A 27,304-nucleotide genomic window follows, 5' to 3' on the forward strand; every position below is an offset into this window, starting at 1 on the left:
ACTTGACTCGGTCTCCCAGCCCCTTCTGAGGCCTGAGGATTGTGGATTGCGACCGCCCATCTCGTGTCCCTCAACACCTCACATGCTCGGCGATCGTCTTAACTTCAGATTGCCCTCTTTCGATCCTTCGAAGGTAATGAAACACGGCACAGTCTAGAAATATCGCCAATTCCTTCGTTCTGCCTTTCGACATCTCGGAGTGTACCTAGACTCGCTCGTGTCCCGCGTCCCACGCCGTCTCCGCCCGATTGCGCTGCGTTCGTCTACCTACCACCCCGCTGCTACGTATCCATCCCGATCGCAGTACATGCGCGCTATCGACACTCCCAGGCGACCGTCCTTATTTTGACTCGAATAATACGATTGCCGGCGCTTGTGGTAGAGTAGGAGACAATGGACTCTCAGTGGCAGCCATATAAGGATCCCTTGGTGGGTCGTCCTGCGCAGTACAACAACGGGTTGACGTCGAATCCGAACACCCAACAGCTGCCATCAACCTATAACGGCCAGCCACAACCATCGCAGGCTCCTGCTGGATACACCTACGAGCCTTTTCAGAGCCCCGGAATTGTTGCAAAAGCGCCCTCAACCAAATCGGCCTCGATGGCATCATCCCCGACTGCTACACCACATACCCGAGATTATGTCACTGATCCAGATGCCATCATGGAGGATGCGGATCCATATAACCGGGCTAAATACCCTACGCGGTCTAACCAGCAGAGCCGACCGTCTTCGCAGTACTTTCCCACCGAAGGGTCTTCTGCTGCCCGCAGGTACTCTCCAATGAACGTCCTGTCACCGACTCTACCCTACAACTCAAGCCCGGGGAAGGCTGGCAATTCCTACGCTTTCCCGCCCGCAACGCATCCCTCTCGACAGTCCCCAACACGGACACCAAACTACTCATCGCCTCCCCAGCCGTTTCAGTCACCGTCTTGTAAGTATATTGTTTCCTAGTGGGGAACCATGTCTTATTGTCCGCGGGCTAACCACATATGTGCAGCAACCGGTTCGCGACCACCGAGGTTACCCCCGTTGCAGCCCACCGACATGAGTCCCGATCAATTTTTCGGCCCATCATCAGGGCCACAACTCAGCTCGCCGCTCGCACAAGATGTACGACAAGCGCGCACGGGATCCGGAGCCGTTCAACAACCAGGACGAGGCCCGATGCCGAAGTTTCAGAAATTCAAGTCGGCCCAGGACCTTCAGCCCCGTATTAATGCTCAACCTGCATACCGACGTGCTAATCCAGAGGGGGGCTTCATCAGCGTAAGCACATCCAATTCAATCACCGTGTTCGGAACCTAACGCCGTGTAGCCACTTCAAGCTTTGACGAATTATCTTCCGGCTACGTATCGGATCTGCAATCCAAATTTCCACTACGAGTCATCAAGAAATCCGCGGCGAGTTCTCACTAAACCAAGTAAAGGGGTGAAGAACGACGGATACGATAACGAGGATAGCGACTACATCCTGTATGTCAACGACATTTTGGGAAGTGAGGAGGCAGGGCATAAGTTAGTCATTCTGTTCAATGATCTATGATACCCGCCGTCAGTCTGACAACATTTTAGGAATCGCTATCTTATTCTCGATGTGCTTGGCCAGGGAACTTTCGGGCAAGTCGTCAAGTGCCAGAATCTCAAGACGCAGGAGGTCGTTGCCGTCAAAGTCATCAAGAACAAAACTGCCTATTTCAACCAGAGTATGATGGAGGTATCGGTCTTGGATCTGGTAAGTTTTGATGAAATCATGGCTGAGGGTATTTGCTCACACCTTTCACCACAGCTCAACAGCAGATACGACAAAAACGACGATCACCACCTCCTCCGGCTAAAGGATACTTTCATCCATCGCCAGCATTTGTGTTTGGTGTTCGAGTTGCTCAGCGTCAACCTCTACGAATTGATCAAGCAGAATCAGTTCCGCGGCTTAAGCACTACCCTTGTACGCGTTTTTGCACAGCAGTTGCTCAACGCACTGAGTCTTCTAAACAAGGCGCACCTGATCCACTGCGATCTTAAGCCGGAGAATATCTTACTGAAGAAGTCAGTCCATTCTTTGATTACTGCAAGTTTTAGGCTAACAATTGTTCTACAGTCTTGAAAGTCCCATTATCAAAGTTATCGATTTCGGATCTGCCTGCGATGAACGACAAACTGTTTACACGTATATCCAGTCCAGGTTTTACCGCTCGCCTGAGGTGCTCCTCGGATTATCGTATGCGACTAAAAAACCAGCCTTTATTGACAATCCTCAGCTAACTTTTTTTTTCAGGTACTCTTCTGCAATTGACATGTGGTCTCTTGGGTGTATCGTCGTTGAGCTTTTCCTGGGTCTGCCTTTGTTCCCTGGTTCTTCCGAATACAATCAAGTGTGCCGTATTGTGGAGATGCTAGGTTTACCGCCAACCTGGATGTTAGAAATGGGGAAGCAATCGGGTGAATTCTTCGAAAAGACTCAGGACGAGTTTGGGCGAAAGAGCTACCGCCTGAAGAGCTTGGAACAATATTCTCGAGAGCACAACACGAAAGAGCAACCCAGCAAAAAATACTTCCAAGCGTCGACATTGGAAGACATCATTCGAAGTTACCCAATGCCTCGGAAAAACATGAAACAGGCAGAGATTGAGAGAGGTACGAATTATAACTTGCGTTCTACGTTCCAAACTAACAACTACTGAAGAGGTCAACAACCGTGTTGCTTTCATTGACTTTGTCCGCGGCTTGCTATCAATCAACCCGCTCGAGCGCTGGTCGCCGCAACAAGCCAAGCTGCATCCATTTATTACGCAGCAGAAATTCACTGGACCGTTTGTGCCCCCGATGAATTTGAAGTATTCGTCGCTCAACAAGACTCTCCCGCCCGGTATCCAACAGCAGCAGCAAGCGGAAGCCGCAAGCAAGCAAAGGGCGGCGCATGCTCAGTCTGCCGCACAAAGCGCGTACACAATGCAAATGAACCAGTATCACCCTCCGACGCATGCGCAACAACCGCCACCTATGTATACAGGGATGTATGCGGGACACCAACAACCTCCTCCGCCTTACCCCACACAGCCACCAGCATATGGCCACCAAATGAACCTCATGCCGGGTCAAATGCCCCAAAATCAGTATGGGGGTTCTCAAAGCCTTTATGCACAAGCGACTACGAGGGCTGGTCGTCAACGCGCATCAACCATGGATCCCCAGGGGGTGCCACCTACTATACAACGAGTTGCAAGCCATCTCGACCCTAACGCCCCTATTCGGCTGCAGCCAAGCCCGGCCTATTATCCTCCACCGGCAGATGGATATGCTGACCCCAATGCTGCAAATCAGAGGCGGCGAGGAAGCCGTGTTGGTGGAACGCGAAACCGAGATTTCATCCGTACTCTTGAGGACGGTGTTTTGGGAGACGGGTACATGGGTCAGAACCAGTGGCATTAAGATTGCATGCTGTCCAGTACGAGGTGAAGGTTGCTCAAGAATCGTTTATTAGGCATTTTCTCGTTTCGTCGGGCTTGAGCAAGCTCCATATGCGCTAGCCATAAATGACGTGGACGCAGCGCCGCTTCGACTCTTGCCATGACTACGTCGCGACTTGAAACTCGGTCGATCCCCTGGGTTTCTTTAGCCCTTGACCTCGCTTCCGGCTCTCCCAGGGTTGGTGCTGTATCAATTATTGCTGCGCATTTCGTTGTCGCCGAAGAATCTCAAGAAGATGAGATTTAGGGCTAGCAACATGGAGTAGGAGGATGCATATCTTCCACTAACAGTGTAAATCCGCAGACCACCACCAATTGGGACTTAGCGAGTCTCAGGCTTTTCCTGGCCGGTGGTGTATTCAGGCTCTTCTATCTTTGAAGGCCTTAGTTACCGGGTTTTTATCCCGGCATCATTATCGCCATCTACCCCCAGGTTCATGTACGCTGGCTTCCGGCATAACCAGGAGTTCTTGGGAAGACCGCACTTCGTTGCCCTGCTGTGTTACATTTATATTCCTTTGCTGATTTTCTCGCATCCTTGCCATTCGAATAGCGATTTGGCTGCTCATTGTATGCGTTTACGTATTATGTCATGCATTGTCTTACTATTTCTTTCCTCATGTTTTTCCCCGTGGTCGAGGCGATATGGCGGTACTTATACCTAGCTTGGATACAGCTCCAAAATGCCAGTTGTACTGAAGATCATTTCCGCCATCTGGGGGTATCCTTTGTTATGCGGTTGAGGGACGCCCGGCTGCTGGTAAGGATAGTCCAGTCATTGGTCTGGGTCGCACCGTCCCAAGCCCGCACTGTGGTATAGTTGGGTACACAGTCCATTAATGTTTTAAAAGTATCTTTCCTGCCTTTTGTAGCAGATCGGTCATTTTCAGCTTTCGTGATTTGCTTAGATTGAGCCCAGCGAGGATTTGCACGCGCAATATATATAGCCTTAGGACTGGTTTATAGAGGTTTTCTATCATTTGACCAGCGAAGTAGCTGATCGCTTCATGACTTTGTGATTTCCGGTCCTATCTGTCATTAGGAAGGAAATATATAATTGGTACGGGGTAGCTTGGACCATCGACCCCAGTAGTTGGAATTTAAAGCTCAATTTACAGCATAACCAGCGAAGATCATACTTCCTTCTTTCAGGTAAAGCATATCAAACATATTGTCTACGGATAAAGACCCATTTCGATGTTGACTGTTAGTACTGTGAGTATACTCAAGAAGATAGGCTTCCGGCATTCCGACCTCGACTCGGGTTCGATGCGGGCTTGGTCTCCACAGAACATAGTAGCAAAACAACATTTACGGCGTGAACAAACTTCCAAGTCAACAAGTCCCAGTGACTCATTTCATGGCATCTAGACTGCTATAGTCTTGATTGTCTGGCGGGCAACCCCGGGGAGAGGGATCGCAATTGCCTAAAGCGGTTAGGCGCGGGCTCGCTTAAATTTGTGTGGCTCGCCGCCGATTCCCAACGCCGCTGCGGCTACGAATCCTCACAACGGGATTTTCCAACCAGGCATCCCTTCTACGGCCGGCGATACCGACGTTTCTATACCCCGCGAAAAGTCGACACGCCATTTCACTTGGCCAACCGCAATCATGTCGCGCTTTTTCTACGGTAACGACAGCGACAGCGACTCCAGCGGCTCCGACGAGGAGGAGCTCTACAGCGATGACGAGGTCGAGAAGTCCGAGGAGGAATCTAGCGAGGAGGAGGACGCCTCTTCGGAGGAGGAGTCCTCTGACGACGAGGATGCTGGAAAGACCGGTATCAACCGTTTCATGAAGGATGCGAGCGATAGCGAGGAAAGCGAGGAGGAAGATGTGGTCAAGGTCGTCAAGAGTGCGAAGAACAAGCGACTGGAGGAACTCGAGAGCACGATCAAGTTGATCGATAACGCCCAGAAGATCAACGACTGGGCTGTTATTTCGGCAGGTGCGTGGGCTCGGACTTTGGATAACTTGCGCTTTTTTTCTGGGAGCCAGGAAATGGGGCGGAGAGATGAGTTTTGGTACTAACGAGATGCTTAGAGTTCGATAAGATGAACCGTCAGATTGTCAAGGTTCTCCAGTCCGGCCCCGTCCCCAAGATCTACGTCAAGACCGTTGCAGACCTCGAGGATTTCGTCAACGAGACCGTCACCAAGCAGAAGTCGTCAAACAAGAAGATGAACGCCAGCAACGCCAAGGGTTTCAACGCCATCAAGCAGAAGATCAAGAAGAACAACAAGGAGTATTCTGCGCAGGTCGAGAAGTACCGGGCGAACAAGGATGGCTACATGGAGAGTGAGGATGAGGAAGAGAAGAAGAAGCCCGCCCCTGCCGCCCCACGCCTGAGCAAGCTCGAGCGCGTCGAGGCCCCCGCTGCCGTTGCCGGTGACGATGATGGATTTGCGACCGTTGGCCGTGGCGGAAAGACCCTCCAGTACACCCCCGAGAGTATCCTGAAGCACCTCCGCGTCATTGTCGAGTCACGAGGAAAGAAGAACACCGACCGTCTCGAGCAGATTAAGACCATGGAGAAGCTTCTGGAGGTGACCCAGACCCCTTACCAGCGCATCCGTGTCTACCTCACCCTCATCTCCACCCGTTTCGACCTTACTACCACATCCACCGCTGCTTACATGAGCGTCGACCAATGGAAGGCCGCCGAGCAAGAACTCACTACCCTGCTTTCCGTTCTTGAGAAGGAGCGCAACTACATCGTCAGCGAAGGCGCCGAGGAGTGGGAGGATGACGAGAAGCAGCCCCAGGTTGCTGCGGGCGAGACTTTCTACATCCCTGGAAGCATCGTTTCATACGTCGAGAGATTGGATGATGAGCTCACACGGTCGCTGCAACACATCGACCCTCACACCGCGGAATATATCGAACGTCTGAGTGATGAGAAGCAGTTGTACTCCAACCTTGTGCGTACTCAGATTTACGTTGAGAGCCTCACAAAGCTTGAGAAGACAGAACAGCGCCAGGACAGCCTTAACCGCGTTGTTATGAGGAGACTTGAGCACGTCTACTTTAAGCCTTCTCAGGTCGTCACAATTCTGGAGGAGGGCACAGAGAAGGCCCTTCCTTCCGAGCTGGAGACTGCTATCACAGCCCGTGGCAACACGGATGCCCTGACCCTGGTCCAGACGCTATGCAACTACCTTTTCCAGCATAGCGACGGTATCCTCCGCGCGCGTGCTATGCTGGCCCAGATCTATTTCCTCGCTCTTCACGACCAGTACTACCGTGCTCGTGACCTCATGCTCATGTCCCACTTGTCTGAGAACATCGCCAACTTCGACGTCAGCTCCCAGATCCTCTTCAACAGGACCCTGGTCCAGATTGGTCTCTGTGCCTTCCGCGCTGGCCTTATCTACGAGGCCCAGAACACCCTCTCCGAGATCTGCGGTAGCGGACGTCAAAAGGAGCTTCTCGCTCAGGGCATCATTCTCCAGCGTTTCTCTACTGTCTCTCCCGAACAGGAGCGTCTTGAGCGTCAACGCCAACTCCCCTTCCACATGCACATCAACCTCGAGCTGCTCGAGTGCATTTACCTCACCTCCAGCATGTTCCTTGAGGTTCCTCTGATGGCTCAGACCTCCTCTTCCCCCGAGATGAAGCGCCGCGTCATCTCTAAGACTTTCCGCCGCATGCTCGACTACAACGAGCGCCAGGTCTTCACCGGTCCCGCCGAGAACACCCGTGACGGCGTCATCATGAGCGCCAAGTTCCTCGCCGCCGGCGATTGGAAGAAGGCCGCTGAGATGCTCAACTCCATCAAGATCTGGGACCTCATGCCGCAACCAGAGAAGATCAAGGAGATGCTCTCCCAGCAGATCCAGGAGGAAGGTCTCCGCACATACCTCTTCACCTACGCCCCCTTCTACGACAGCCTCTCCATCTCCACCCTGTCAACTATGTTCGAGCTCTCCGAGAAGAAGATCTCCGCTATCATCAGTCGCATGATCTCCCACGAGGAACTCGGTGCCGCTCTCGACCAAGTTAACGACGCCATTATCTTCCGCAAGGGCGTCGAGCTCTCCCGCCTGCAGTCCCAGATTGTCACCCTCGCTGACAAGTCTATGAACCTCCTCGAAGCCAACGAGAAGACCCTCGAGCAACGAACACAGGGCATGGCCAATGCCTTCCAGCGCGACCAGGGTGCTGGTGGCCGTGGCGGCCGCGGCGGCCGCGGTGGTGGCCGAGGTGGTGGTGGACCCCGATTCCCCGGAGGAGGCCAGCGCCGGCCCGGTGGCCAGCAATTCGGTGGTGGTGCATTGGGTGGAGCGATCAAGGCATAAATAAAATAAGGTTGTTTTATAATGGCATGTCTATTCTTTTTTCTTTATTCATGGTAATGTTCTTATTGGAATATGACACGTACGATCATTCTTTGCTCTTACGCGTGATGTCTGCTAGAGGAGTTAATTGAATCTCTCATTTCATCTACATGAAGTACTCCGACTGTAGGAGGGATATAGCTAGACTGCCAAGTGCTAGGCATCTGGAACATCTAGATACATTAGTTAGATATACTTCGCTGTATGTTCTCAGGCCGAATGTAGTGAGTCCGAGCCATGTTTTTCGTAAACCCCTGTCCGGCAATTGGTCATGCAACAGCAACATTGCACGTGGATATCGTGGATTGACTTTTATACAGGTTGGCAGCGTAGGGGCGCCGCAAAGCTCTTAGCCGGAGACTCGTTACGCTGCTTAGACATTATGTGAGGAGTGGAGTCACGCCCTGAGACGATGAACTGGGCGTCGCAACTCCGACAAGAACCTACCACAGCGGTAAAGGAGTATCAATGGTCAAAGCAGTAGCCTTCAAGCGCATCAGCCCTCATCGCCATCTCCAAGGAGGCCTTGGGGTGACCAGTATTCCTTCTCCGCGCATTGAAGATCCACCCACACTAGACCATCCGCCAGAAGATCATCCATGACAGTCTGCGCACGAGCCTTTTCCCACTTGAGATTGATCTGTAACATTGATACACTGACGTAGCCTAGGACTTGTATGGCCTCGAGCACGGTAGACTGGTCCGTGTTTAGCTCCTTGGGAATCGAGCGGATATATTGCTTGCTGCCGACGAGGATGATGGAAAAGCCTGAGCCTAGCGGTTCGAGTGATTTGACCGCACGAAGAACATCATCGCTGGATTCGATAGCCATTGTTAGCTGACGTATCATTCTACAATGGACGTTCGGAATCGGGCTGCATACTCTGTAACCTCAAGTCCACTGCCAATCGCCTTGCCCTTGCCAACGCGCTTTCGACACTCCTCAACACCAATCAAACCGCCATTTTCACTTCGCGTTTCTCGGCAAAGCTCAACTACACGGACAGCAACCTCGAAGTAGAAGTCATTCATGTCACCGCCCATTATCTGCGTCCAGAAGGACGCGCCGTCACCCAGGGCCTTCCGTCCATTTTTGCCTTTTACATTGCTAGCCGCGAGTGGGTCGACGCCGATGACATTACACATACGGGCGAACTCTGCGCGGAAGGTTGGGTTCGATTTGATGGTTGAGCTATGTTCTAGCGCGAAGTTGTGAAGGAGGGTCTGGAATACGGAGAGCTGGGTCTGCAGCGAGGAAGTATGCGTTGATCGAAGGTTTGCGCCATGGCTAGCGTATGATTGTGAAGCTTGTGTGCGATTTGCAAAAGCGCCGAGTCCGACACCCCGACGAGAAGACATAATGATGTACTGGGGGAGAGAAACCTAGAGAGCGGCATGCGGGGTCTGGAGAGACGCTGGTGATGCCGTCGAGACTTATCGGGCGCCGGGCGCTATCAGCTGATAAGAACAGCCCTACCGATAAGGGCAAGTGGCCTAGTTAGGACTAAACTGAGCTGGTGCTGGGCTAACCGTACACGGCTAGTGCGTTCTCGGTAACCCACAACGACTTCTTCAACTGAAATTTCCGCTCTTCGATTTCTTCCCATCGACAGCTTTCGCCAACCGCCCAACTCGCGAACTCAACGGACCGTCGCAATGGCCTCTACCGCTACGTATGTCGCTATTGAACTCTCCCTTATGGGCTGATTCATCCAATGAGTCTGCAAGGTTCGGTTTATAGTCGTCCTTCTCGCTGGAGATGCTCCGATCAGAAATGATCGAGAGGCACCAGCTCGATCTTTCCCGCGATCTTTACTCGCCCGGCGTACGCATCAATGGAAACGTTTGAGGCAGTACATGGGATCGAGAATTGGAATGGGGTGTTGAGGTTGAAAGCGCAATGCCTTCTCCTTGAAAACGATTGTTGAGAGCTATCGTTGGCCGTCTTTAACCTCACGGGCTTAGAGAGGTCTAACAGCAGCGTCAACATTACCTTCCTGAGCGTTATGCTTGGGGTCTTGTCGGATGAGGCTTGCTACGTTCATACTTGACTGCGAAGGTCACCGCTGGAATATGCGTGATTAGTAGCAAAGTCTTTTGAACCACCAACCTCACCGATAAAAAAAATTCTGTCGGGTGTTCTACTGTCTTTAGTCTTCAGCCTGAGAATGTGGCACTGTAGCCGCAATTCTTTCACTCGGCGGGATTGCTCAATCTTGTGACGCACTATACTGACCTTCGCAGCACCGTCCCCACCCAGGAGCAGGTCCTCGTCCCCGAGACCCTCCTCAAGAAGCGCAAGAGCCAGGAGCAGGCTCGCGCTGTTGCCCGCGAGGAGGCCCAGAAGAAGAAGGCCGTGAGTATTCATTACTTTCTTTTCTTTCCTTGTTTTACCATACGGTGATGACACCAACCATCACGCGACTAGATTACCAGTCGATGCTGTCGCTTTGTTAACCATCTTTCGGGGCTGAGAATATTGCTTCACGCTTTTGTTGTCATGAATTTCTGTAATGGCATCCGCTAACCTCAGAAATTCCAGGCCAGCAAGGAGAAGCGCTCCGTCATTTTCAAGCGTGCCGAGTCCTACGTCCAGGAGTACCGCAACGCTGAGCGCGAGAAGATCCGCCTTGCCCGCGTCGCTCGCCAGGAGGGTAACTTCTACGTTCCCGAGGAGAACAAGCTCATCTTTGTTGTCCGTATTAAGGGGTAAGCATATCTCCTGTCGAACATCATGCCGCGCAATGCTAACGAATCGCAGTATCAACAAGATTGCTCCTCAGCCCCGCAAGATCCTCCAGCTCCTCCGTCTCCTCCAGATCAACAACGGTACCTTCGTCAAGCTCACCAAGGCTACCCAGGAGATGCTTACCATCATCAACCCCTACGTTGCCTACGGTTACCCCAACCTGAAGTCCATCCGTGAGCTCGTCTACAAGCGCGGTTACGGAAAGGTCAACAAGCAGCGTGTTGCTCTTACCGACAACCAGATCATCGAGGAGCACCTCGGCAAGTACGGCATTGTCTGCATGGAGGATCTGATCCACGAGATCTACACCGTCGGCCCCAACTTCAAGCAGGCCAACAACTTCCTCTGGCCCTTCAAGCTCTCCAACCCCACTGGTGGTTTCCGCACCCGCAAGTTCAAGCACTACATCCAGGGTGGTGACACTGGTAACCGTGAGGAGAACATCAACGCTCTCATCCGCCAGATGAACTAGATCTGTTCTCGGGGATAGGCGTCGCGGTTCTGGATTTATGCCTTAACGGTCTGAAGTCCGAGTTGAAAATATAAAAGCTTTTAGCAGTTATGATTGTCCACGTTATACCCTTGAGCGTTTGAATTGTAGTGTCTTTTACCTACCACTTGCCTTTCTATGCTCGTACTCTTGTAGCCGTAATCCCGTGTCCTTGTCGCCCATACCTTAATGTGTTCCCGTTTCCGTCTTTTCAACGCCTTGGAGGCTTTCATGCCTTGGTCAATCAAGTCTACAACGTACTTTGTACCCAATCCACTGCCAAGGTCGAGTCTCAACGTGCGACTTCGCTCTTGCTACATACACCATTGAACATCAATATCGATCATCAAATGAATATTCTCTGTAGTCTCATTCTCCTTTGGATTAATTTGTCCGCCCAAGTACATACTCCAAGTTCGAGGATCTTGATCATTGTGAGAGGGGGGCGACTAGCGTGTACATGTATATATATGTTGGCATTTATATATCTACCTCCAATAATGACAGACAAGTATAGACTGGCTCTATCCTAAATCCTTATGACCTCCTGCACCCTTCTACTCTTATTTACAATTAGTCGAAGCTGCTTACCCTCCCACCCCTCTGACGACGCCGACGCCGTCGTTGAACGAGGAACCGGCTTGAATGCTCCTGCGCGGAGAGTCTCGATGTAGAGCTCGTATGAAGGGTAATCTGTCCAGTTAGTTTATCTTTGTCCACGCAACTTTCATAAATGGAAGACATACAGCCATCAACAAAGTGATTGACTTGCTCCTCAGTCATTCCGATTCCTTTTGTGGCTCGAAGTGTCCGCTCTTGTTCCTGTCGCCAGTCGTAGACAAAGTAATTATCTTGGGCGTCGCTGCGAGATTTGGGTTAGTGTCACATGCTTGGGGTCGCGCAAGGAATGGAGGCGTACATATGTATCAACGCATCCAGCTGGCTGTAAACAGTCATTAGCCCACGTCCACTCAGCCAGAATCCAATCCAGATGCAAGAGACTCACTCCGTCAAAACATCATACCCCCTCAATGCCTCATTGACCCTCCTCACGTCCTCAAATCTCACATGTCCCAGTCTCCCCTTATACCCCGGATCACTCTCCTTTAGCTTAACCGCATCCTCCCACTTCTGTCTCAGGAGATCCTCATCCCAAGCTCTAAAGCCCACACTCCACCCCTCAAATATCAGAACCTTAATCTGTTCCTGCCCATCCCCATTCACAGTCTCCCATTTCTCAACCGGAACGCGATCGCCCTGCCCGCTAAACGCCGACTTATCGTACTGCGGGATCTTTGTCTGCCGCCCCGCGCGCAGGGACGCGAAGACCGATTGCGCGAGCGGGAGGTCGTGCGTGCCTGGTTGACCGCGGTGTTGGAGAAGCGGATTCGTTGGGTTGCTTTCCGCGAGGGAGACTTGGTCTTCGTGTGTGAGGTAGAGGTCGTCGAGGGAGAGGGTCACGACTGCGAGGGAGTACGGCGGGGAGCGAAGGGTTGCGTTTAGGGTTGAGACCTGGGGGCGCCGTTAGTCATTGACTTTCTCCTTCTAATCATCTCGCAAGGGAGTACAGGGAAGAAAGGCGTACCAAAACAGTCTTTCCAGCGCCCTGGACGCCATTCAGGCCGAGAAAAAACGGCGGGGTATTGGCGGGGTCGTTGCCGTGCTGCGCTTGGTGCGCTTTCAGGCGCTCGAGGAGGAACGGGATGCAGTGTTCGGACTTGTCGTCGAAGATTTCGGGCATTTTGGCTGGAATGTACAGAGAATTGTTCTAGAAGGAAAGCTTCGTGCGGTGATGGATGTTGATATACCGGCTGTTGTCACATCGGGGGAAGTCCGACCGGACGGACTTTGTTTGTCCGGGCTGGGGAACTGCATGTGAGGATGGGGTTTCGCCCGAGAGATTTGACGGCCGCCGAAGTATACATCTGACAGATTCTAAGAAAGACTTTGCGGAAACTTGGCGATTGACAAAGTAAGCTTCTTGCTCTTGATGGTCTGTGCTGGGTTTCTCCAGGCCAAGCGATTTGTTGTTGCGCGGGGTACGGGGGTCCCTGAGTCCCCGACCTCTTGCATCACGGTACCTGTGCCCGTGTCTCACTCTAGATGATTCTCTACTATTAGCGGTGCTTGACATCAAAGTACAGGTGTGTAGTGCTCCAGAGCCCATTGCTCGAGCGCGTCTTCTCAGTCAGCGTTCAATGGCTACAAATCCTTATCATCAAGTGACTGCACTGCTTGTCTCCCGCCAGCTCAAAAAAAAAAAAAAAAAAAGCCAGAACTTGAGTCCTCAGACTCCGCCAGCCGTATTCGAGAGTGGATGATAGGCTACTCGCCAGTTCAAAAGCGATGGTAGTCTTGTCATTGCCGCAACTTTCTGTTCAACGATTGATGCACTCGCCCTTCCGCAGCAAAGCACCTCAATGGACACCGACCTGAGCTTAATACCTTCAAGACCCGTCAAACTGCACATGTTGTACAAGAATAACTCCCAACTGCAGCGAACAGCTCAGCCAAGCGTACGGATGGCGTGATACGGTGATACCCTTCCACTTCAGATCCACCCGAAAGGGGGACACATTCGGAATCCCGAAAGCTCGGAACTAATTCCGTTACATACCGAGGACAAGTACTGCAGTAAGGATGCTCTGCATACATACTGCTCAATAATATGATCAGCAGCAGCCCGCGTGTATCCTGCACGCCACCTCAGCCGGGCCTTACTCAGGGACCCGTCACCTTGCATGAAACAGGACGGATGATACCAATTCTGCGTACGGGCAGTACGTTGGTCATTGGTCAGGTTGCAGCAGCAGGCCGCGTAGACATGCTGGATGAGGCCTTCACGGGCCAAACAAAGAGACGGCTAATATCTGACATATTGCAATAGATAATTGCTTTGAGACAGGCGGCCACCTAGGCTTCTCGGGGAGAGACCCGTCTGTCGGTTAATTTCCGAAGCCCTGCGCCGCGGACTCCGAGAACACGGAGACGGGTGGTCCAGGCGTCTGTCCGGTGGGCCCCTGTGCCGGTTCGCTCTAGTTTCTATTTAGTATGGTCAATAGGTAACTCAGAAAGTTTCAATGGCGGTTTCAGAGACTACTTTACTGTAAATTGAGGTCGTAGAGGCACGTAGCATTGGGAGCTGAAAAGGACTTGTCACTCGCGTGATGCGGCACGGGCTTAACGCCAGACGAGGTGTGATGGTGGAATTTATTGTCAATTCGTTGAAAGTGATGGAATGGAACCCGAAATGCGTGTTTTCTCTCCGCGGAGTTAGGGAAGGTACATGCGACATTACCTACTAGTACTTCGTACACTACATGCCGTAGCTGTACTACGGAGGTCTCATATGAAGTAGCTGTATGCCTTTGACTAGATTTGGTGGAAAGCCCGCTGTACTATAATGCTCGCAAAATAACTGCTGTAGATGCTAGAGTACATTAAAGATTTATACAGGGAGCTGGAACCTGCCCAACTCATTAAGAAAAGATGCCGGTCGCTGTTGATGCCCTCACCGGACGAGAAACGACGGGCTCCAATCTAGGAGTCCTTCACAGCCTAAGAGCCCAGTCGTCGACGCGAGACTGCCAGCGACCTCTCGTCGCAGCCGAAGCTTCACCAATGTAGCTCGTCTCTCATCGGGGTTTGCAATAGCAAATCGGCATAATCAAGACGGAGACCGAGACTAAAAAAGGTTGCGGCCGGGCCGCGGTTGCCAAGTCGGAGTCGGACACCTTTGCACAGACGCACATACGCACAGATGCAGGCGGGGCGATGGGAAATAAATTTCGTCGGCAGTGCTCTTGGCACTTGGCAGGCCAGACGGACATTGAGTCTATTCCGTAGATTCTTCCTCTCACAGATCAAATCGAAGGCATTGGAAAGAGCAAGCTGTCATTGTGACATGAAGAGTCTGGATCATGATTTGATGGCGGTTCGTTCCGTGGGTGCGCGCCCCCGCCCGGGCCCAGAACCACAAGGGGACGCGGAGGGCGAAGCTTGAACGCCCGCGCCAGCGCCGAAGTAGTCGCCCGATCCAGGAGCGCCGCTCAAGATTATAGACGGGGTAAGAGCGCACCCCGAGCCGCAGGCATTCGCATTTTTCTGAAACCGCGCAAGCACCTCGACGTCAGGGTTCTGGTAGGCGTAATAGATGGCTGCTTTGCCTTTGTTGTCGCGGGCGGGACAGCCCGAGTTGCCGTTTTGTAGGAGGATGTCGACGACTTCGGGATTGGACCCTTGCGCTGCGAGATGCAGGGCTGTTTGGCCAATTGTATCTTTATGTGAGGTGCTGATGCCGTATTCGAGGAGTTGTTGGGTTACGGCGACGTGGCCATGAAGGGCAGCGAGGTGCAGGGCTGTCCGGCCGTCTGGATTTGTGCTGGAGAGGATGGACTTGTTGGCTTGGTAGACTTGCTCGATGGCGACAGTGTTGCCCGTTGCGGCGGCGAGGAGGAAGGTGAGCTGAAGGTCGGTCATGGTGGTATCGATGGTGGCGATAATGTAAAATGATAAGGCTGGAAGATGGCAGATAGACGAAGGAGGGAGGGGAGTTGATAATGGATGTGGTTGAGAGGGAATTTGTTTTTTCGGCGAGGGAGGCCGATTGGTCTTATCTTATGGTTGGTTGTCCTTTAAATCCCGGCTGTCGTCTCTTCTTAGCGCTGAGTATATAGCCTTCGTGCTACGCCAGAGTAGGTAGTAGTCACAACAGCGTCACTCGACCAGTTGCTTACTCCGTCTGGCGGCAGGAGAGGCGCGGACTGACTCGAATGCAGGGCCCCCACTCTGGAGATGGTGGTCTGGGACTTTACGTTAAGATTCGGCCGGGGACTGATTCCGAGCGAGATGCTGGCGCAGATTCTCCCTCTTTGGGTGTGGCGTAGACAGCTTTCTGACACAGCGAACCTGACGCTGCCACTGACACCGGGGAATCCCGAACCCAGGCCCATATATTCGTACGGCGAAGCTTTTCTTTTTTTTTTTTTTTTCTTGGTGTTCCTGGTCCAGTGGGAGCTCCATGATTAAGCGTGCTTGCTGACTGCCTAGCTCAGAGGAGTTAGACTGGTTTGCTTAGGTTGAGATTAGATGTAGCAATTATCTAAGCGGGGAAAGATGAAGCTTCTCCGCCGACGATACCTCGCAGACTTTTGAGCACGTTTGCGCTTCAAGGCTCTGGCTGGTGTGATAGACTGAAACAAGATGCATCTGTTGCTTAGACTAGACTCTGACTCTTGCCGCTGCGTGGGCCCGGGTGAGGCCGGGTTGGGCTATTTTAACCCTTCTGAGAACTTGACATTTTGTATGCAAGTGAGTGCGAGAGCCACTAACTTAGTTTGGCGACTGGTATACGACGGGTGATGACGCTAAAGCAGAGCTAGGGTATAGTCGCTGCGACTATAGCGTTAAGCACGCACGTGCGCCGTTCTCGTCGATCGTTGGTCAGTCGTCAGAAGAGACGAAAAAGTGCTAGAGCAAAGCCTCGGGTTCCAAAGATCCAAAGATTGGAAGCTTCGGGATCACCAGGTATCAGTGTTCTCGTAGTAGTTTTCTTCTTTTCTTCTTCATCTCGCCACCCATGTATATTCGTACTCAAACTCCGGAAGCCGTAGTTGACGTGCGAATAAGAGATGTCTAGATCAAACTCTACACACCCCGGGCACTTTCATGTGCCAGACTCAGATGGCGCGATTATTTTAATCCTGGGCGCGGTCGTCTTCTTGACCTTCGCCCTTGGCATGATGTCGCAGGTAGGTTTCGCTAAAAACATGGTCCATGCGTGATGAGCTAAAAAGGAGGCCTTTTCCGCGACAGCTCTGCGAAGTACCAATCTTCTTCTTCATGCGAAGAAAGCAGTACTGGTATGAGGAAAACGACGATCTCGATCTCGAACAAGGCCTCGGCCAAACCGCACTCAACCATAGAATGTCCGACTTCGAGGCTGAAACTGGCGCACCTCGTCGAACTCGAACTCGAACTCGAACTCGAACTCGAACTCGAACTCGAACTCGATCCCGATACTTTGATCGAGAGCCGCAATGCCAATCTGGGTCCGAATGCTCTTACGAACCGCCATTCCGACCGACAACCCGATATGGAAGTATCCAACAACACATAGTAGAGGCGAACGGGATTCGGAAGCTGGTTCTAGTTGTTGATATCGACAAGTTCAAGCGCGAAGAGCCTAACGAAGCTTCGCCGGATGAATACGCGGAGTGGTTCGAGAGATGGAGGGAACAACAGCAGCGGGAGACCGACGAAGCAAGATCGGACGAGCTTTTGGATGAGGGCGCGCCTATGTTAGGCCTTGGAATTACTCTGCCGTAGCTTCCTCGACAAGGTGCGAGCTATAAACGCGTATATCCCCGATGGCTACCAAGATCTGCAGAAGTGACCTTCTACCCAGTTAATGAGCGCTGCTCAGTTCAGCCCTACCAAAGGCCATGTCCAGAGCGAAGGCACTCTTTAGTGTAGAGAGCGAGCCGTCTTAACCCGACACCATGTGGAGCTTCCAAGACCCTGTACCATATAGCGAAGTTGAAACGGCTGTAACTACTCCGTGTCTGGTGGTGTTGGCGAAGGCAATATGTCGCTCGGCGCGGCGATGACATCTTCTGGGTACACAAAGGCCGATTGATGAATTGACCTAATGCTGCAGGTAAGCCGAAGACGAAGGGGAAAGTTGATGCTAAGTCTTGCTATATTGCTAAGCTTTCGCCCATCGGGGCTACTAACTAGTGCACCGCACTCGGAGTAGTCGTAGTGGAGGCCATGCCCAGGCCTCCGGGTGCCTGGACCCATCGTCCCTGACAAACCCTGTTGGGCTAGTGCATGAAGGCGCCGCCAAAAGCCCATCTATTCAAAGGCCAGCAAGCCCGAAAATCAGAGCCCGGAGGGAGCCGTGCAGGCGTTCTGGATTTCTGAGGGTTGAGAATCGCGACATGCATCTTGGTCTGACGAAAGTCGGGGAAAGTCCATCTGTCAGACTTTCTGCTGTGGAGTTCAGAATAATAAGGCCCGGAAAGGTCCGTCGTGGGCATCCCAGATTCAAGGGTCAAGGGATGTCCTCTTAAGTATGCGTTGTGGACCTGAGCCTCATTCAGAGGTTATGATATGACCAACCGGGGAGCACTTATTGCAGTTTAACCACTACTACAAAGTCAGCCCAACATCGAACAAGCTAGCATGCACGGAGGGCTAAGAATAGCTACTTACCGGTTGCATGAGGGTATAATGGTCACTTCCAAAAGGCTTTCATGATTGCCAAGCATTCCGGTCTTGAGGCGAGCGGAAACGTTACGCGATGCTCATGATCTTCCGTCCTTGCATGGGACGCAGATCATAGTAGATTGCGCCCGGCATCGACTGCTAGGTTCAAGATATCAGACAGAAGTATGCTCTTGAAAGCCTTCTCGTGTCTGGTGTAGAAGAATGAACGGAGATTCTCCGCATTTCCGCACAAGACGAAGGGTGCCAACTAGGCCAAGGTATCGCCGAGCACATAGCTGTAGGGATTCGGACGTAGGAGCGAAGAGTCGACGAGAGTAAAGCTAGGCGATTCGTTCCCAATGTTGATTCGCCAACTGAATGCTAATTTTGGGGGTGTTTCTTCTTGGCTTCAGTTTTCAAGATGAGGGTTTGCTAACTTGAGACATGAGTCGAATGAAGCCGGTAGGTGGGGAGTGATCAACCCATGAAGTATGAATGGCTGTTTAATCATCAGATCGATAGCTGAGATAAAGAAAGTCCGGGGCCGGTGGGAGCTTTGACCTTGGAGGGCCTTGGGGGATACACTGACAGATTCCCCACACTGTATCACATGATTATTACATAAGGCGACTCGGTGCTCGGATCACATGAACGAGGCTAACCGCTTGGGGAAGACAGCAAAAGCGACGAGTCGACGACAGCAAAGGAAAACGCGTATGATTATTGAAGACTGGGGACAAGAAAATGGTCAGCTGTAGAGAAGTGGGAATCCGGCATGTGAAGCCGCAACATCTGCCATGCTCAACGGTAGCGCGTGGCCTCAAAAGCACCGAGCTTGGGGTCAGCAAGATACCTCGGCTCAAGCAACTCAGCTTGCCGAGCACGGCGACCGTCATCATTTCTTCTCCCCAGATTCTCCTGTCCTCTATTCTTTGATCCCGCGCCTCCCCAGACCACTCTTCTCCGTCCAACCCTTTTTGAATAATTTATACCCATCTGCCCTCCCTGATTCCTCCTTTTTCTTCTCCCGCTTATTCTCCACCCACTCTTTCGTCCCCTCATTTCTTTCAGTCACCAACATGTCCGAGCTGCGCTTTGACAACCAGACCGTCGTCGTTACGGGCGCTGGTGGTGGCTTAGGAAAGGCATATGCTCTGTTCTTCGCTTCAAGAGGTGCAAATGTCGTGGTCAACGATCTAGGTGGCTCTCACAAGGGTGAGGGCGCGTCGAACAAGGTGAGCCAGTCACATGCACCCGTCGGGTTCCCGATAATTTCTCGGTACTAACTCGCGGTCCCTGTAGGCTGCCGATGTAGTCGTCAACGAAATCAAAGCTGCTGGCGGCAAGGCTGTAGCCAACTACGACAGCGTCGAGAACGGCGAGGGTATTATCGACACAGCTATTAAGAACTTTGGCCGGGTCGATGTCCTCATCAACAACGCCGGTATCCTGCGGGATGTCAGCTTCAAGAACATGAAGGATCAGGACTGGGATCTGATCTACAAAGTCCACACATACGGTGCATACAAGGTAGGATCGGTTATTTCCGCGTTTGGGGGATAGCTTGCTGATCATCGCAGTGCGCGAGAGCTGCTTGGCCGCATTTCCGGAAACAAAAGTACGGCCGTATCATCAACACCGCCTCTGCCGCTGGTCTCTTCGGTAACTTTGGACAAGCAAACTATGCTGGTAAGTCGCATACCGATGCAAGGAGCAGAATGTGTAGCTAAAAAATCAGCTGCCAAACTCGGTCAGGTCGGTTTTACCGAGACCCTCGCAAAGGAGGGTGCGAAGTACAACATTATCGCCAATGTCATCGCTCCTATTGGTATGTCAGCATGAATTCTCTCTGGGCAACTCTAACTTCGTCGGCAGCCGCGAGTCGTATGACTGCTACTGTGATGCCCCCAGAGGTCCTGGACCTCCTCAAGCCTGAGTGGGTGGTTCCCGTCGTGGCCGCTCTAGTTCACTCATCCAACACCACCGAGTCCGGTTCCATTTTTGAGATTGGTGGTGGCCATGTGGCCAAGCTCCGCTGGGAGCGCGCTAAGGGTGCTCTGCTGAAGACCGACGCGTCTCTGACGCCCGGTGCCATCGCACGAAAGTGGAACGAAGTCAACGACTTTTCGAAGCCCGACTACCCCAGTGGACCCGCCGACTTTATGGGACTCTTAGAGGATGGTTTGAAGCTGCCTTCTGCTCCTTCAGGACCGGAGCCGGAGTTCAAGGGCAAGGTTGCTCTTGTTACTGGTGGTGGTAACGGGTACGTTCAACAAATATAAATATGTGCTTAAACTAACCGTGTTAGTCTTGGCCGTGCTTACTGTCTTCTGTTCGCCAAGCTCGGTGCCAGGGTTGTTGTTAACGATCTTGTTGACCCCGAGCCTGTCGTCCAAGAGATCAAGAAGGCAGGCGGAGAGGCCGTTGGAAACAAGGCCTCTTGCGAAGATGGCCCAGCTGTTGTCAAGACCGCCATTGACACATACGGACGTATCGACATCCTGGTCAACAACGCCGGAATTCTGCGCGACAAGGCCTTTACCAACATGAACGATGACCTCTGGAACCCCGTTCTCAACATCCACCTTCGCGGAACATATAAGGTCACTCAGGCTGCCTGGCCTCACATGCTCAAGAACAAGTATGGCCGCATTGTCAATACCGCCAGTACCAGTGGTATCTACGGCAACTTCGGACAGGCCAACTACGCTGCAGCGGTATGTTCATTGACGTCTCCCATCTTGATTAGTTAATTGACGAATTAGAAACTTGGTATCCTCGGATTCTCCCGTGCCCTGGCAATTGAGGGCGCCAAGTACAACATCAAGGTGAACACCATCGCCCCCAACGCCGGTACAAACATGACCCGAACGATCATGCCAGAGGAGATGGTCCAGGCTTTCAAGCCCGACTACGTTGCTCCTCTGGTGGTTCTGCTCTGCTCCGACATAACCCCCGAGCCCTACTCCAGCAAGGGTCTGTTCGAATGTGGTAGCGGCTGGTTCGGCAGCACTCGCTGGCAGCGCAGCGGTGGCCATGGCTTCCCTGTTGACGTCAAGTTGACCCCCGAGGCCGTTGCTAGCGAGCTCGCAAAGATCATCAACTTCGATGACGGTCGTGCGGACCACCCCACGGACATCCAAGCCGCCAACGAAAAGGTCATGTCTAACTTCAACAACCGCAGCGGCGGCAGCAAGGAGGGAAGTGGCAGTGGTAACGAGATTTTGAACGCGATTGAGAAGGCCAAGCAGGCGTCTACTGAAGGCACTCCCTTCGACTACACCGAACGTGATATCATCCTCTACAACCTGAGCTTGGGTGCCAAGCGCACTGACCTGCCTCTCGTCTACGAGAACAACGAGCACTTCCAAGCCCTCCCCACCTTCGGTGTCATCCCCTGGTTCAACACAGCCACTCCTTGGGACATGAACGACATCGTCAAGGACTTTTCTCCAATGATGCTCCTCCACGGCGAGCAGTACATGGAGATCCGCAAGTTCCCCATTCCTACAGACGCCAAGACCAAGACCTACCCCAAGCTCATTGACGTGATCGACAAGGGTGCCGCCGCTCTGGTTGTTGCCGGCTTCACGACCAAGGACGTCGCCACTGGCGAAGATCTCTTCTACAACGAATCCACCGTCTTCATCCGCGGCAGCGGTGGCTTTGGTGGCTCGCCCAAGCCTACCGCCAAGCGCCCCAAGGGCGCTGTCGCCGCATACAAGCCTCCCCAGCGCAAAGCCGACGTCGTTGTCGAGGAGAAGACATCAGAAGACCAGGCCGCGCTGTACCGTCTGAACGGTGACCGCAACCCGCTCCACATCGACCCCGAGTTCAGCAAGGTCGGTGGCTTCAAGACTCCCATCCTGCACGGCCTCTGCTCGCTCGGTGTGTCGGGTAAGCATGTCTTCCAGAAGTTCGGACCCATCAAGAACCTGAAGGTTCGCTTTGCGGGGGTTGTTCTGCCCGGCCAGACTCTTAAGACGGAGATGTGGAAGGAAGGCAGCACTGTCCTTTTCCAGACTACCGTTGTTGAGACCGGCAAGCCTGCTATTTCGGGCGCTGGTGCAGAGCTGCTGGAGGGCGCCAAGGCTAAATTGTAAACTAGGGATGATTATGATATGGGTTTAAGATTGTATATAAATGACTAGCAATTTTTTTTTCTATACCTTTGCTATTATTTAAGTGGAGAATACATGCCTACTGCCTCGATATGGTGCGTAGGTCGTGTTGCTCTTGCCACAGATCTCTCTGACTGTCCGAAAGCGATCTAAGGACAAGACTGGCTATACACCAGCGGATACGCCCCCTGCTCCTGTTCCTTGTCCGTACCATCAAGCTCAACGGAGTACCAAAACAGCGTAATCCCCATAATCACCGCCATAAGCACCACATCCAGCCCATACGTCGGCCACTCATGACTCTGCAGATACCCATCCTCCCCCTCAGTATACTCCAGCAACCGATACACATTCCGCACCGTGATCAGCAAGCTGCTGAGATACAACGTGCCCAGCATAGCATTCAGATTCAGACCCGGATACACATTGCCCCGTATACGCGGACTCAAAACCCTCACATGGAAAACAACCGCACACGCCGCAAACACGCAGAAGAACAGAACCTGCAGCCCCAGTCCGCCGAGGACGATATTCTGCGCAGAATTCACGGCATTGACTGTATCGGCGTTCACGAGCTTCGCGGCGCCAGCGGCTTGGATCAGGAAGCAGAATATGTCGCCTGCGACGAAGATCTTCGTTAGCCAGGTTATCCGGATCAGACTGAGATCGGGATGTCCTGAGGCGCGGATTAGGCGACCGAGAAACATGTAGACGGAAGCGGCGAAGAGGATGGGCGCCAGCAGGATGAGCAGAATCTGGATTATGTAGGGGGTTTGTTCGGAGGTGTGGGTTGCTGAGTAGGCGCGGGCGAAGAGGCCGATTAGTTCGACTGTGTTATGGTGTTAGGAGTGCTTGTATAGTTTAGGGATCGGTTAGGCGTACAGAGGCCTCCGGTTACTATGGCTAGGCCGAACCATTTCCTTGATGCGATGATTCGCCAGAGTTGGAGGATTGTTAGGATGAGGAAGACGATGCCCAGGATAATTGCGGCTGCTTTAGAGGGCGTGTAGGCGCCGTAGACATTGGATGACATTTTTGCTTGTTGATGAACAAACTGAGATGAACTGGGCCATGTTTGGTATATATCTATGGTTTTTCTTGGCTCGGTCCCGTATAGTAATGTAGACGCCTGGGCCCGCCCTACATGAGGCTATACGGACATCTCGTACCTGCATCTCGTACTTCGTATTCACATTTCTCGAGAGATCGAACCAAACCATTGAACCGTCAAAAAAAATCAAGAATGACACTTGATGATCATTTTGGCGAGTATAAATTCTCTTGAACATAGAAGCTCGTTACCAAGAGCCATCGCGAGTTTATCCTCCGCGGACGTTCCGACGCAATGACACAGTTCCAGCAAGAAGCAGCAAATTTAACTGACAAGAACAGCGACATGCTTCAGGGGTTCGCATTCCTCCTATCCGTGTACGGTCTGGCCCTCGCCCAGTTCGAGCGCGACCACGACCACGACCAAGCAAAACAAAACAATGCGCCAGAGACACAGACAATAACAGAAACAGACATGATCCTCAACGAGACAATCCATATCCTCTTCGTGATACGGGGCCACACAGTGGTCGAGAACTCCCCTCACCAAACCCCTGGATGAGAGACCACGACGTCCTGGCCGAAGACACGGAAACCTCCAAGCAGAACCCCAACGATCTCGACCTGCTCAACGCAGTCAAGAATCTACAATACTGGATCGACTCGTCCACTGATGCAGCCTCCACAAAAGACACCAACACACGGACGCTTGCCATCTTCACCGAAGCGCTCGCATTCAAGCTCAAGCGGAACTTGCGCCCGCTCGTGTGGCCGAATGTCATTGACAATGCGTACTTGGAGCTCCTGCGGGCTCGCAATCCGATCGCCCTGGTGATCCTTGCGCACTACGCGATTGTTTTGGGACATTGTAAGGCGTAGTGGTGGTGCGGGGATTGGGGCGAGAGGATTGTGCGCGCTGTGAGGGCGGTTTTGCCTGGTGGGCATGCGGCCGCTGTTGCGTATCCGGTGCAGGCCTTGGGACTGGCGGGGTGATGCTTGGAGTTGTGTATCTGGATGGACGGAAGTATTGACCAGAGGATCTTGAAATAGATAGATAATGTACTATAATGAGATGTAAACCTAGACCAGAGAGCTGTTGGAGGACAGCAGGCAGACGACCCAAGCATGAGCCCTGTGACCGGTCAGGACGTTTTTATGAAGACCTGGCATGAACAACCCGTCCCGAGAGTACGATCCTTTTTAAGGGGAGTTATTGATAGGCATGGCATGGTAGACTAGACCCCAACCCCCAGGAGCTAACTAATCGAATGCCTAGGCGCCCTACACGCATCTAGAGAGAACTGACAATCTTTTGGCCTACCTCTACTTTACAGAAACTGACCTAGGTGGGGATGATACTAAGGTAGGATGAAAAAGCCGGGAATTTGACACCGAGCACTTTGTTCCACCATCTATCTATACAATTACCCGGGGAGATAGCATACATCACGACCCTATCTACTTTTGACCCCCACCCACAGCATCCTCCCTAACGCCAGAGTCAACATTCACATCACCCCCTCTCTTCTCCGCATCTTCCTTTACTTTCTTCTCATCCTCAACTCGCTTCCTCGCCTCCTCCTTAAGTTTCTCGTCATCCCCCTTCTCAAGACTAACCTGCCTCATAAGCATGCTCGCAATGCAGAATGAAAGAGCCGCAAGGGCAGCTCCGATAGTAAAGATGATCCGGAATCCGCGCTTGTAGGCTGGTATCAGGAGACTCCGGGCGTGCTGCGCTTCGGTGTCGGAAAGAGTATCGAGGTAGGCCGTGGGGCTGGAGAGGAAGGATTTCTGCTCTGTTGTTGAGAGATGCAGTGGCGTTAGCGAGGAGAGCAGGAGGTTGTTTATGATTGTTTGCGCGACGGCCAGGCCGAGAGTTCCACCTAGGTTGCGGACGAAGCTGTATATTGATCAAGAAAGGGTCAGCCCAATGCTTTCTCAGTTTATGCATTGTAGAAGGGGAGCGTACTTCCGGAAAGACGTCACGACGGCCATATCGCGTCTCTCGACGCCGGCTTGGATGGCGATGAGGGCTCTGGGTAGCCATTAGCATGCAAAAGGTCCGAGTAGAGGCATTGAAGTGTATAAAGAAGACATACGGCTGCAATGTATTTCCAACACCGACACCTGTCAGAATCCCATACCCGATCTGCTTCCCCACGCCGGAGTTCTCGTCCAGCGTTGAGAACAGACCGAGTCCGACGGCCCAGATCATCCATCCGAAGAGGATGCACTCTCTGTACCGCCCGACCCAGTGCACGACGAGGCCGGAGAGGGTGCTGCTCACGGCTGCTCAGTCATCGCATCAGCCTCATAAACCAAGGATTTCAAGGTGAAAAGAGGGTAAGACACATACTCTGCATCAGCGTAATCGGCAAAAGCATAGCGCCCGCCCTAACAGCTCCATACCCAAAGACCATCTGGTAGAAGCTCGGGATATAGTAAACCTGTACAAGAAAATTCCACCCATTGATGAACATCGTCAAACAAGCCCCATTCACAATTCCGCTCTTGAAGATATGCATCGGGACAAGCGGGTACTTTGCCCCCTTCCACTGCCACAGGACGAAGAGAACACAGACCACAAAGCCCACAACGATTGTTACGACGACATGCGCCGAGTCCCAGGCGTACTCCCCGCCACCCCACGTCAAACCGAGTAAAAGCACCGCGGTACCTGCCAGCGCCAGCGCACCACCAACGAAGTCAATAGCCTTGAGCTTGACTTTCCAATTCCCCTGAACTTTCCGCAACGGCATGAAGAAGAACACAGCCAGCGTCGTAATCGCCGTAAGTGGGAGATTGAGTCGAAAGATCCACCGCCAACCATTGGTTGATGTCGACGACAGTGCGCCGCCAATGACGGGGCCGATTCCGTTTGCGATGGCAACCACGGCGCCCAGAATACCTTGGTATTTCCCGCGCTCGCGGAGCGGCACGACATCGCTGACTATCATCTGTGCGACTGTCATGAGCCCGCCACCGCCGACGCCCGTGAAGGCGCGGAAGACGATGAGTTGGGTTGCAGTTGCTGCGAGGGAGGACGCCAGGGAGCCGAAGAAGAATATCGCCAGTCCGGTGAAGAGGACGAACTTGCGGGACCAGATGTCTGACAGGCGGCCGTAAACCAGCTGAAAGCAGGTTGATGTTCTGGCCAAGGGTAAGCGAGGGGCATATAAGGGAGCTAAAGGGAGGAGGGAAGGGGGCGTACACAAAGTACCCGCCGGATATCCAGGCGGCTTTGTCGCTGGCGTGTAAGGCATTGCCGATGATGGATAGACTCGCGGCGAGGGTTGTCTGGTCCATCAACGCTATGAGGTCGACTGTTGAGCAGGCAAGGAATATCTGCAGCCGCGTTAGCCACTAATCTTGGTTTATAAAAGCGAGGGTATAGCGTACGGTGATAATTGTCCTCCTAGGGACGTAATTCGTCTGCTCGTTGAAGACATGTTGCGAGGCGGGAGACTCAGAGACCGTGCCGGAGTCATTGGATTCATGCTGGGGGGCACTCATCTTCGACACTGGCCTGTCCGGTCTCAGCACGAGAAGCTAAGAAGCAGAATAGTTATAAGGGACACACCTAGACTGCTGAAGATGACATTAGCTAATAGATCCCTCCGGCGCTACAGTCCGGACCTGACCACCAGCTGAGCCAACCTTGGCAGACCCGCGGATCGACACGCGCAAATGTGCTCAAACAGCCTCAAAGGTCCTCACCGGAGGTTTCATTGAGGGCCCTTCTCCGTGCCAATCCCTGTCAAAGAAGGACCTTGCGACTCGGATCATCGCTGGACCCTGTGGACTGAGTTTGATCTGCCCGGTTATCCACCTCTGCTGGCTAGCACGCGGAATGATCTTCTGCAGACATACTC

The 27,304-nt window shown here is 52.6% G+C and overlaps 11 protein-coding genes across 11 annotated transcripts; 6 read left to right on the forward strand and 5 right to left on the reverse strand.

Annotated features, from left to right (window-relative positions):
* The first annotated feature begins 170 nt into the window (after positions 1-170).
* Positions 171-3,753, forward strand: BDW74DRAFT_57308 (putative protein kinase Yak1). Its single transcript, XM_073733196.1, has 8 exons — positions 171-940; positions 1,007-1,275; positions 1,325-1,524; positions 1,582-1,741; positions 1,796-2,055; positions 2,108-2,227; positions 2,285-2,643; positions 2,693-3,753. Exons 1-8 carry the CDS (start codon positions 394-396, stop codon positions 3,436-3,438), a joined length of 2,661 nt encoding a protein of 886 aa, XP_073581491.1. The 5' UTR covers positions 171-393; the 3' UTR covers positions 3,439-3,753.
* A 1,227-nt stretch (positions 3,754-4,980) lies between these two features.
* On the forward strand, positions 4,981-7,931 carry nip1 (translation initiation factor eIF3 core subunit c). The gene is made up of 2 exons (XM_073725163.1): positions 4,981-5,424; positions 5,520-7,931. The coding sequence occupies exons 1-2, from the start codon at positions 5,088-5,090 to the stop codon at positions 7,772-7,774; spliced, it is 2,592 nt and encodes an 863-aa protein (XP_073581492.1). The 5' UTR covers positions 4,981-5,087; the 3' UTR covers positions 7,775-7,931.
* Positions 7,932-8,204: 273 nt separating this feature from the next.
* Positions 8,205-9,213, reverse strand: BDW74DRAFT_57339 (ESCRT-II subunit protein SNF8). Its single transcript, XM_073733197.1, has 2 exons — positions 8,697-9,213; positions 8,205-8,628 (listed from the first exon to the last, which is right to left on the reverse strand). The coding sequence occupies exons 1-2, from the start codon at positions 9,170-9,172 to the stop codon at positions 8,310-8,312; spliced, it is 795 nt and encodes a 264-aa protein (XP_073581493.1). The 5' UTR covers positions 9,173-9,213; the 3' UTR covers positions 8,205-8,309.
* A 214-nt stretch (positions 9,214-9,427) lies between these two features.
* BDW74DRAFT_157544 (60S ribosomal uL30 domain-containing protein) lies at positions 9,428-11,367 on the forward strand. Its single transcript, XM_073725164.1, has 4 exons — positions 9,428-9,486; positions 10,058-10,169; positions 10,356-10,522; positions 10,575-11,367. Exons 1-4 carry the CDS (start codon positions 9,470-9,472, stop codon positions 11,032-11,034), a joined length of 756 nt encoding a protein of 251 aa, XP_073581494.1. The 5' UTR covers positions 9,428-9,469; the 3' UTR covers positions 11,035-11,367.
* Positions 11,368-11,526: 159 nt separating this feature from the next.
* On the reverse strand, positions 11,527-12,873 carry BDW74DRAFT_57357 (TDA10 family protein). The gene is made up of 5 exons (XM_073733198.1): positions 12,638-12,873; positions 12,059-12,564; positions 11,972-11,995; positions 11,799-11,914; positions 11,527-11,745 (listed from the first exon to the last, which is right to left on the reverse strand). The coding sequence occupies exons 1-5, from the start codon at positions 12,791-12,793 to the stop codon at positions 11,582-11,584; spliced, it is 966 nt and encodes a 321-aa protein (XP_073581495.1). The 5' UTR covers positions 12,794-12,873; the 3' UTR covers positions 11,527-11,581.
* A 1,529-nt stretch (positions 12,874-14,402) lies between these two features.
* BDW74DRAFT_157550 (ankyrin repeat domain-containing protein) lies at positions 14,403-16,021 on the reverse strand. The gene has a single exon (XM_073725165.1). It carries the CDS (start codon positions 15,529-15,531, stop codon positions 14,971-14,973), a length of 561 nt encoding a protein of 186 aa, XP_073581496.1. The 5' UTR covers positions 15,532-16,021; the 3' UTR covers positions 14,403-14,970.
* An 894-nt stretch (positions 16,022-16,915) lies between these two features.
* On the forward strand, positions 16,916-17,379 carry BDW74DRAFT_180469 (uncharacterized protein; the record flags this gene model as incomplete). The annotated part of the gene is made up of 2 exons (XM_073729756.1): positions 16,916-17,102; positions 17,171-17,379. The coding sequence occupies 2 exons, from the start codon at positions 16,916-16,918 to the stop codon at positions 17,377-17,379; spliced, it is 396 nt and encodes a 131-aa protein (XP_073581497.1).
* A 1,790-nt stretch (positions 17,380-19,169) lies between these two features.
* Positions 19,170-22,695, forward strand: mfp (putative peroxisomal multifunctional beta-oxidation protein (MFP)). Its single transcript, XM_073725166.1, has 7 exons — positions 19,170-19,496; positions 19,564-19,791; positions 19,842-19,950; positions 20,000-20,089; positions 20,137-20,524; positions 20,570-20,978; positions 21,027-22,695. Exons 1-7 carry the CDS (start codon positions 19,341-19,343, stop codon positions 22,362-22,364), a joined length of 2,718 nt encoding a protein of 905 aa, XP_073581498.1. The 5' UTR covers positions 19,170-19,340; the 3' UTR covers positions 22,365-22,695.
* On the reverse strand, positions 22,532-23,415 carry BDW74DRAFT_180471 (RTA1 domain-containing protein; the record flags this gene model as incomplete). The annotated part of the gene is made up of 2 exons (XM_073729757.1): positions 22,532-23,211; positions 23,265-23,415. The coding sequence occupies 2 exons, from the start codon at positions 23,413-23,415 to the stop codon at positions 22,532-22,534; spliced, it is 831 nt and encodes a 276-aa protein (XP_073581499.1).
* Positions 23,416-23,727: 312 nt separating this feature from the next.
* Positions 23,728-24,311, forward strand: BDW74DRAFT_180472 (uncharacterized protein; the record flags this gene model as incomplete). Its single annotated transcript, XM_073729758.1, has 2 exons — positions 23,728-23,961; positions 24,039-24,311. The coding sequence occupies 2 exons, from the start codon at positions 23,728-23,730 to the stop codon at positions 24,309-24,311; spliced, it is 507 nt and encodes a 168-aa protein (XP_073581500.1).
* Positions 24,312-24,774: 463 nt separating this feature from the next.
* Positions 24,775-26,945, reverse strand: BDW74DRAFT_186744 (putative MFS drug transporter; the record flags this gene model as incomplete). Its single annotated transcript, XM_073731316.1, has 7 exons — positions 24,775-24,848; positions 24,950-25,332; positions 25,402-25,467; positions 25,532-25,721; positions 25,789-26,582; positions 26,644-26,777; positions 26,832-26,945. The coding sequence occupies 7 exons, from the start codon at positions 26,943-26,945 to the stop codon at positions 24,775-24,777; spliced, it is 1,755 nt and encodes a 584-aa protein (XP_073581501.1).
* Between the last annotated feature and the right edge of the window lie 359 nt (positions 26,946-27,304).

Source organism: Aspergillus multicolor (assembly GCF_047715735.1).
Source record: "Aspergillus multicolor strain CBS 133.54 unplaced genomic scaffold BDW74scaffold_22, whole genome shotgun sequence".
NCBI lineage: Eukaryota > Fungi > Ascomycota > Eurotiomycetes > Eurotiales > Aspergillaceae > Aspergillus > Aspergillus multicolor.

Bases quoted from the DNA above. Each gene is read 5' to 3' on its own strand.
- BDW74DRAFT_57308 (XM_073733196.1), top strand. From the start codon at position 394: ATGGACTCTCAGTGGCAGCCATATAAGGATCCCTTGGTGGGTCGTCCT. The intron at 1,525-1,581 runs GTTAGTCATTCT...ACAACATTTTAG, and splicing joins AGTGAGGAGGCAGGGCATAA to GAATCGCTATCTTATTCTCG. The intron at 2,644-2,692 runs GTACGAATTATA...CAACTACTGAAG, and splicing joins ACAGGCAGAGATTGAGAGAG to AGGTCAACAACCGTGTTGCT.
- BDW74DRAFT_157544 (XM_073725164.1), top strand. The intron at 10,170-10,355 runs GTGAGTATTCAT...CAGAAATTCCAG, and splicing joins AGGCCCAGAAGAAGAAGGCC to GCCAGCAAGGAGAAGCGCTC. The intron at 10,523-10,574 runs GTAAGCATATCT...AACGAATCGCAG, and splicing joins TTTGTTGTCCGTATTAAGGG to TATCAACAAGATTGCTCCTC.
- nip1 (XM_073725163.1), top strand. From the start codon at position 5,088: ATGTCGCGCTTTTTCTACGGTAACGACAGCGACAGCGACTCCAGCGGC. The intron at 5,425-5,519 runs GTGCGTGGGCTC...CGAGATGCTTAG, and splicing joins CTGGGCTGTTATTTCGGCAG to AGTTCGATAAGATGAACCGT.
- BDW74DRAFT_157550 (XM_073725165.1), bottom strand. From the start codon at position 15,531: ATGACCGACCTTCAGCTCACCTTCCTCCTCGCCGCCGCAACGGGCAAC.
- BDW74DRAFT_57357 (XM_073733198.1), bottom strand. From the start codon at position 12,793: ATGCCCGAAATCTTCGACGACAAGTCCGAACACTGCATCCCGTTCCTC. The intron at 11,996-12,058 runs GTGAGTCTCTTG...GACTGTTTACAG, and splicing joins GGGTATGATGTTTTGACGGA to CCAGCTGGATGCGTTGATAC. The intron at 11,746-11,798 runs GTATGTCTTCCA...CTAACTGGACAG, and splicing joins CAATCACTTTGTTGATGGCT to ATTACCCTTCATACGAGCTC.
- mfp (XM_073725166.1), top strand. From the start codon at position 19,341: ATGTCCGAGCTGCGCTTTGACAACCAGACCGTCGTCGTTACGGGCGCT. The intron at 19,792-19,841 runs GTAGGATCGGTT...TGATCATCGCAG, and splicing joins ACACATACGGTGCATACAAG to TGCGCGAGAGCTGCTTGGCC. The intron at 20,090-20,136 runs GTATGTCAGCAT...CTTCGTCGGCAG, and splicing joins CAATGTCATCGCTCCTATTG to CCGCGAGTCGTATGACTGCT.
- BDW74DRAFT_57339 (XM_073733197.1), bottom strand. From the start codon at position 9,172: ATGTCTTCTCGTCGGGGTGTCGGACTCGGCGCTTTTGCAAATCGCACA. The intron at 8,629-8,696 runs GTATGCAGCCCG...TATCGAATCCAG, and splicing joins AGTGGACTTGAGGTTACAGA to CGATGATGTTCTTCGTGCGG.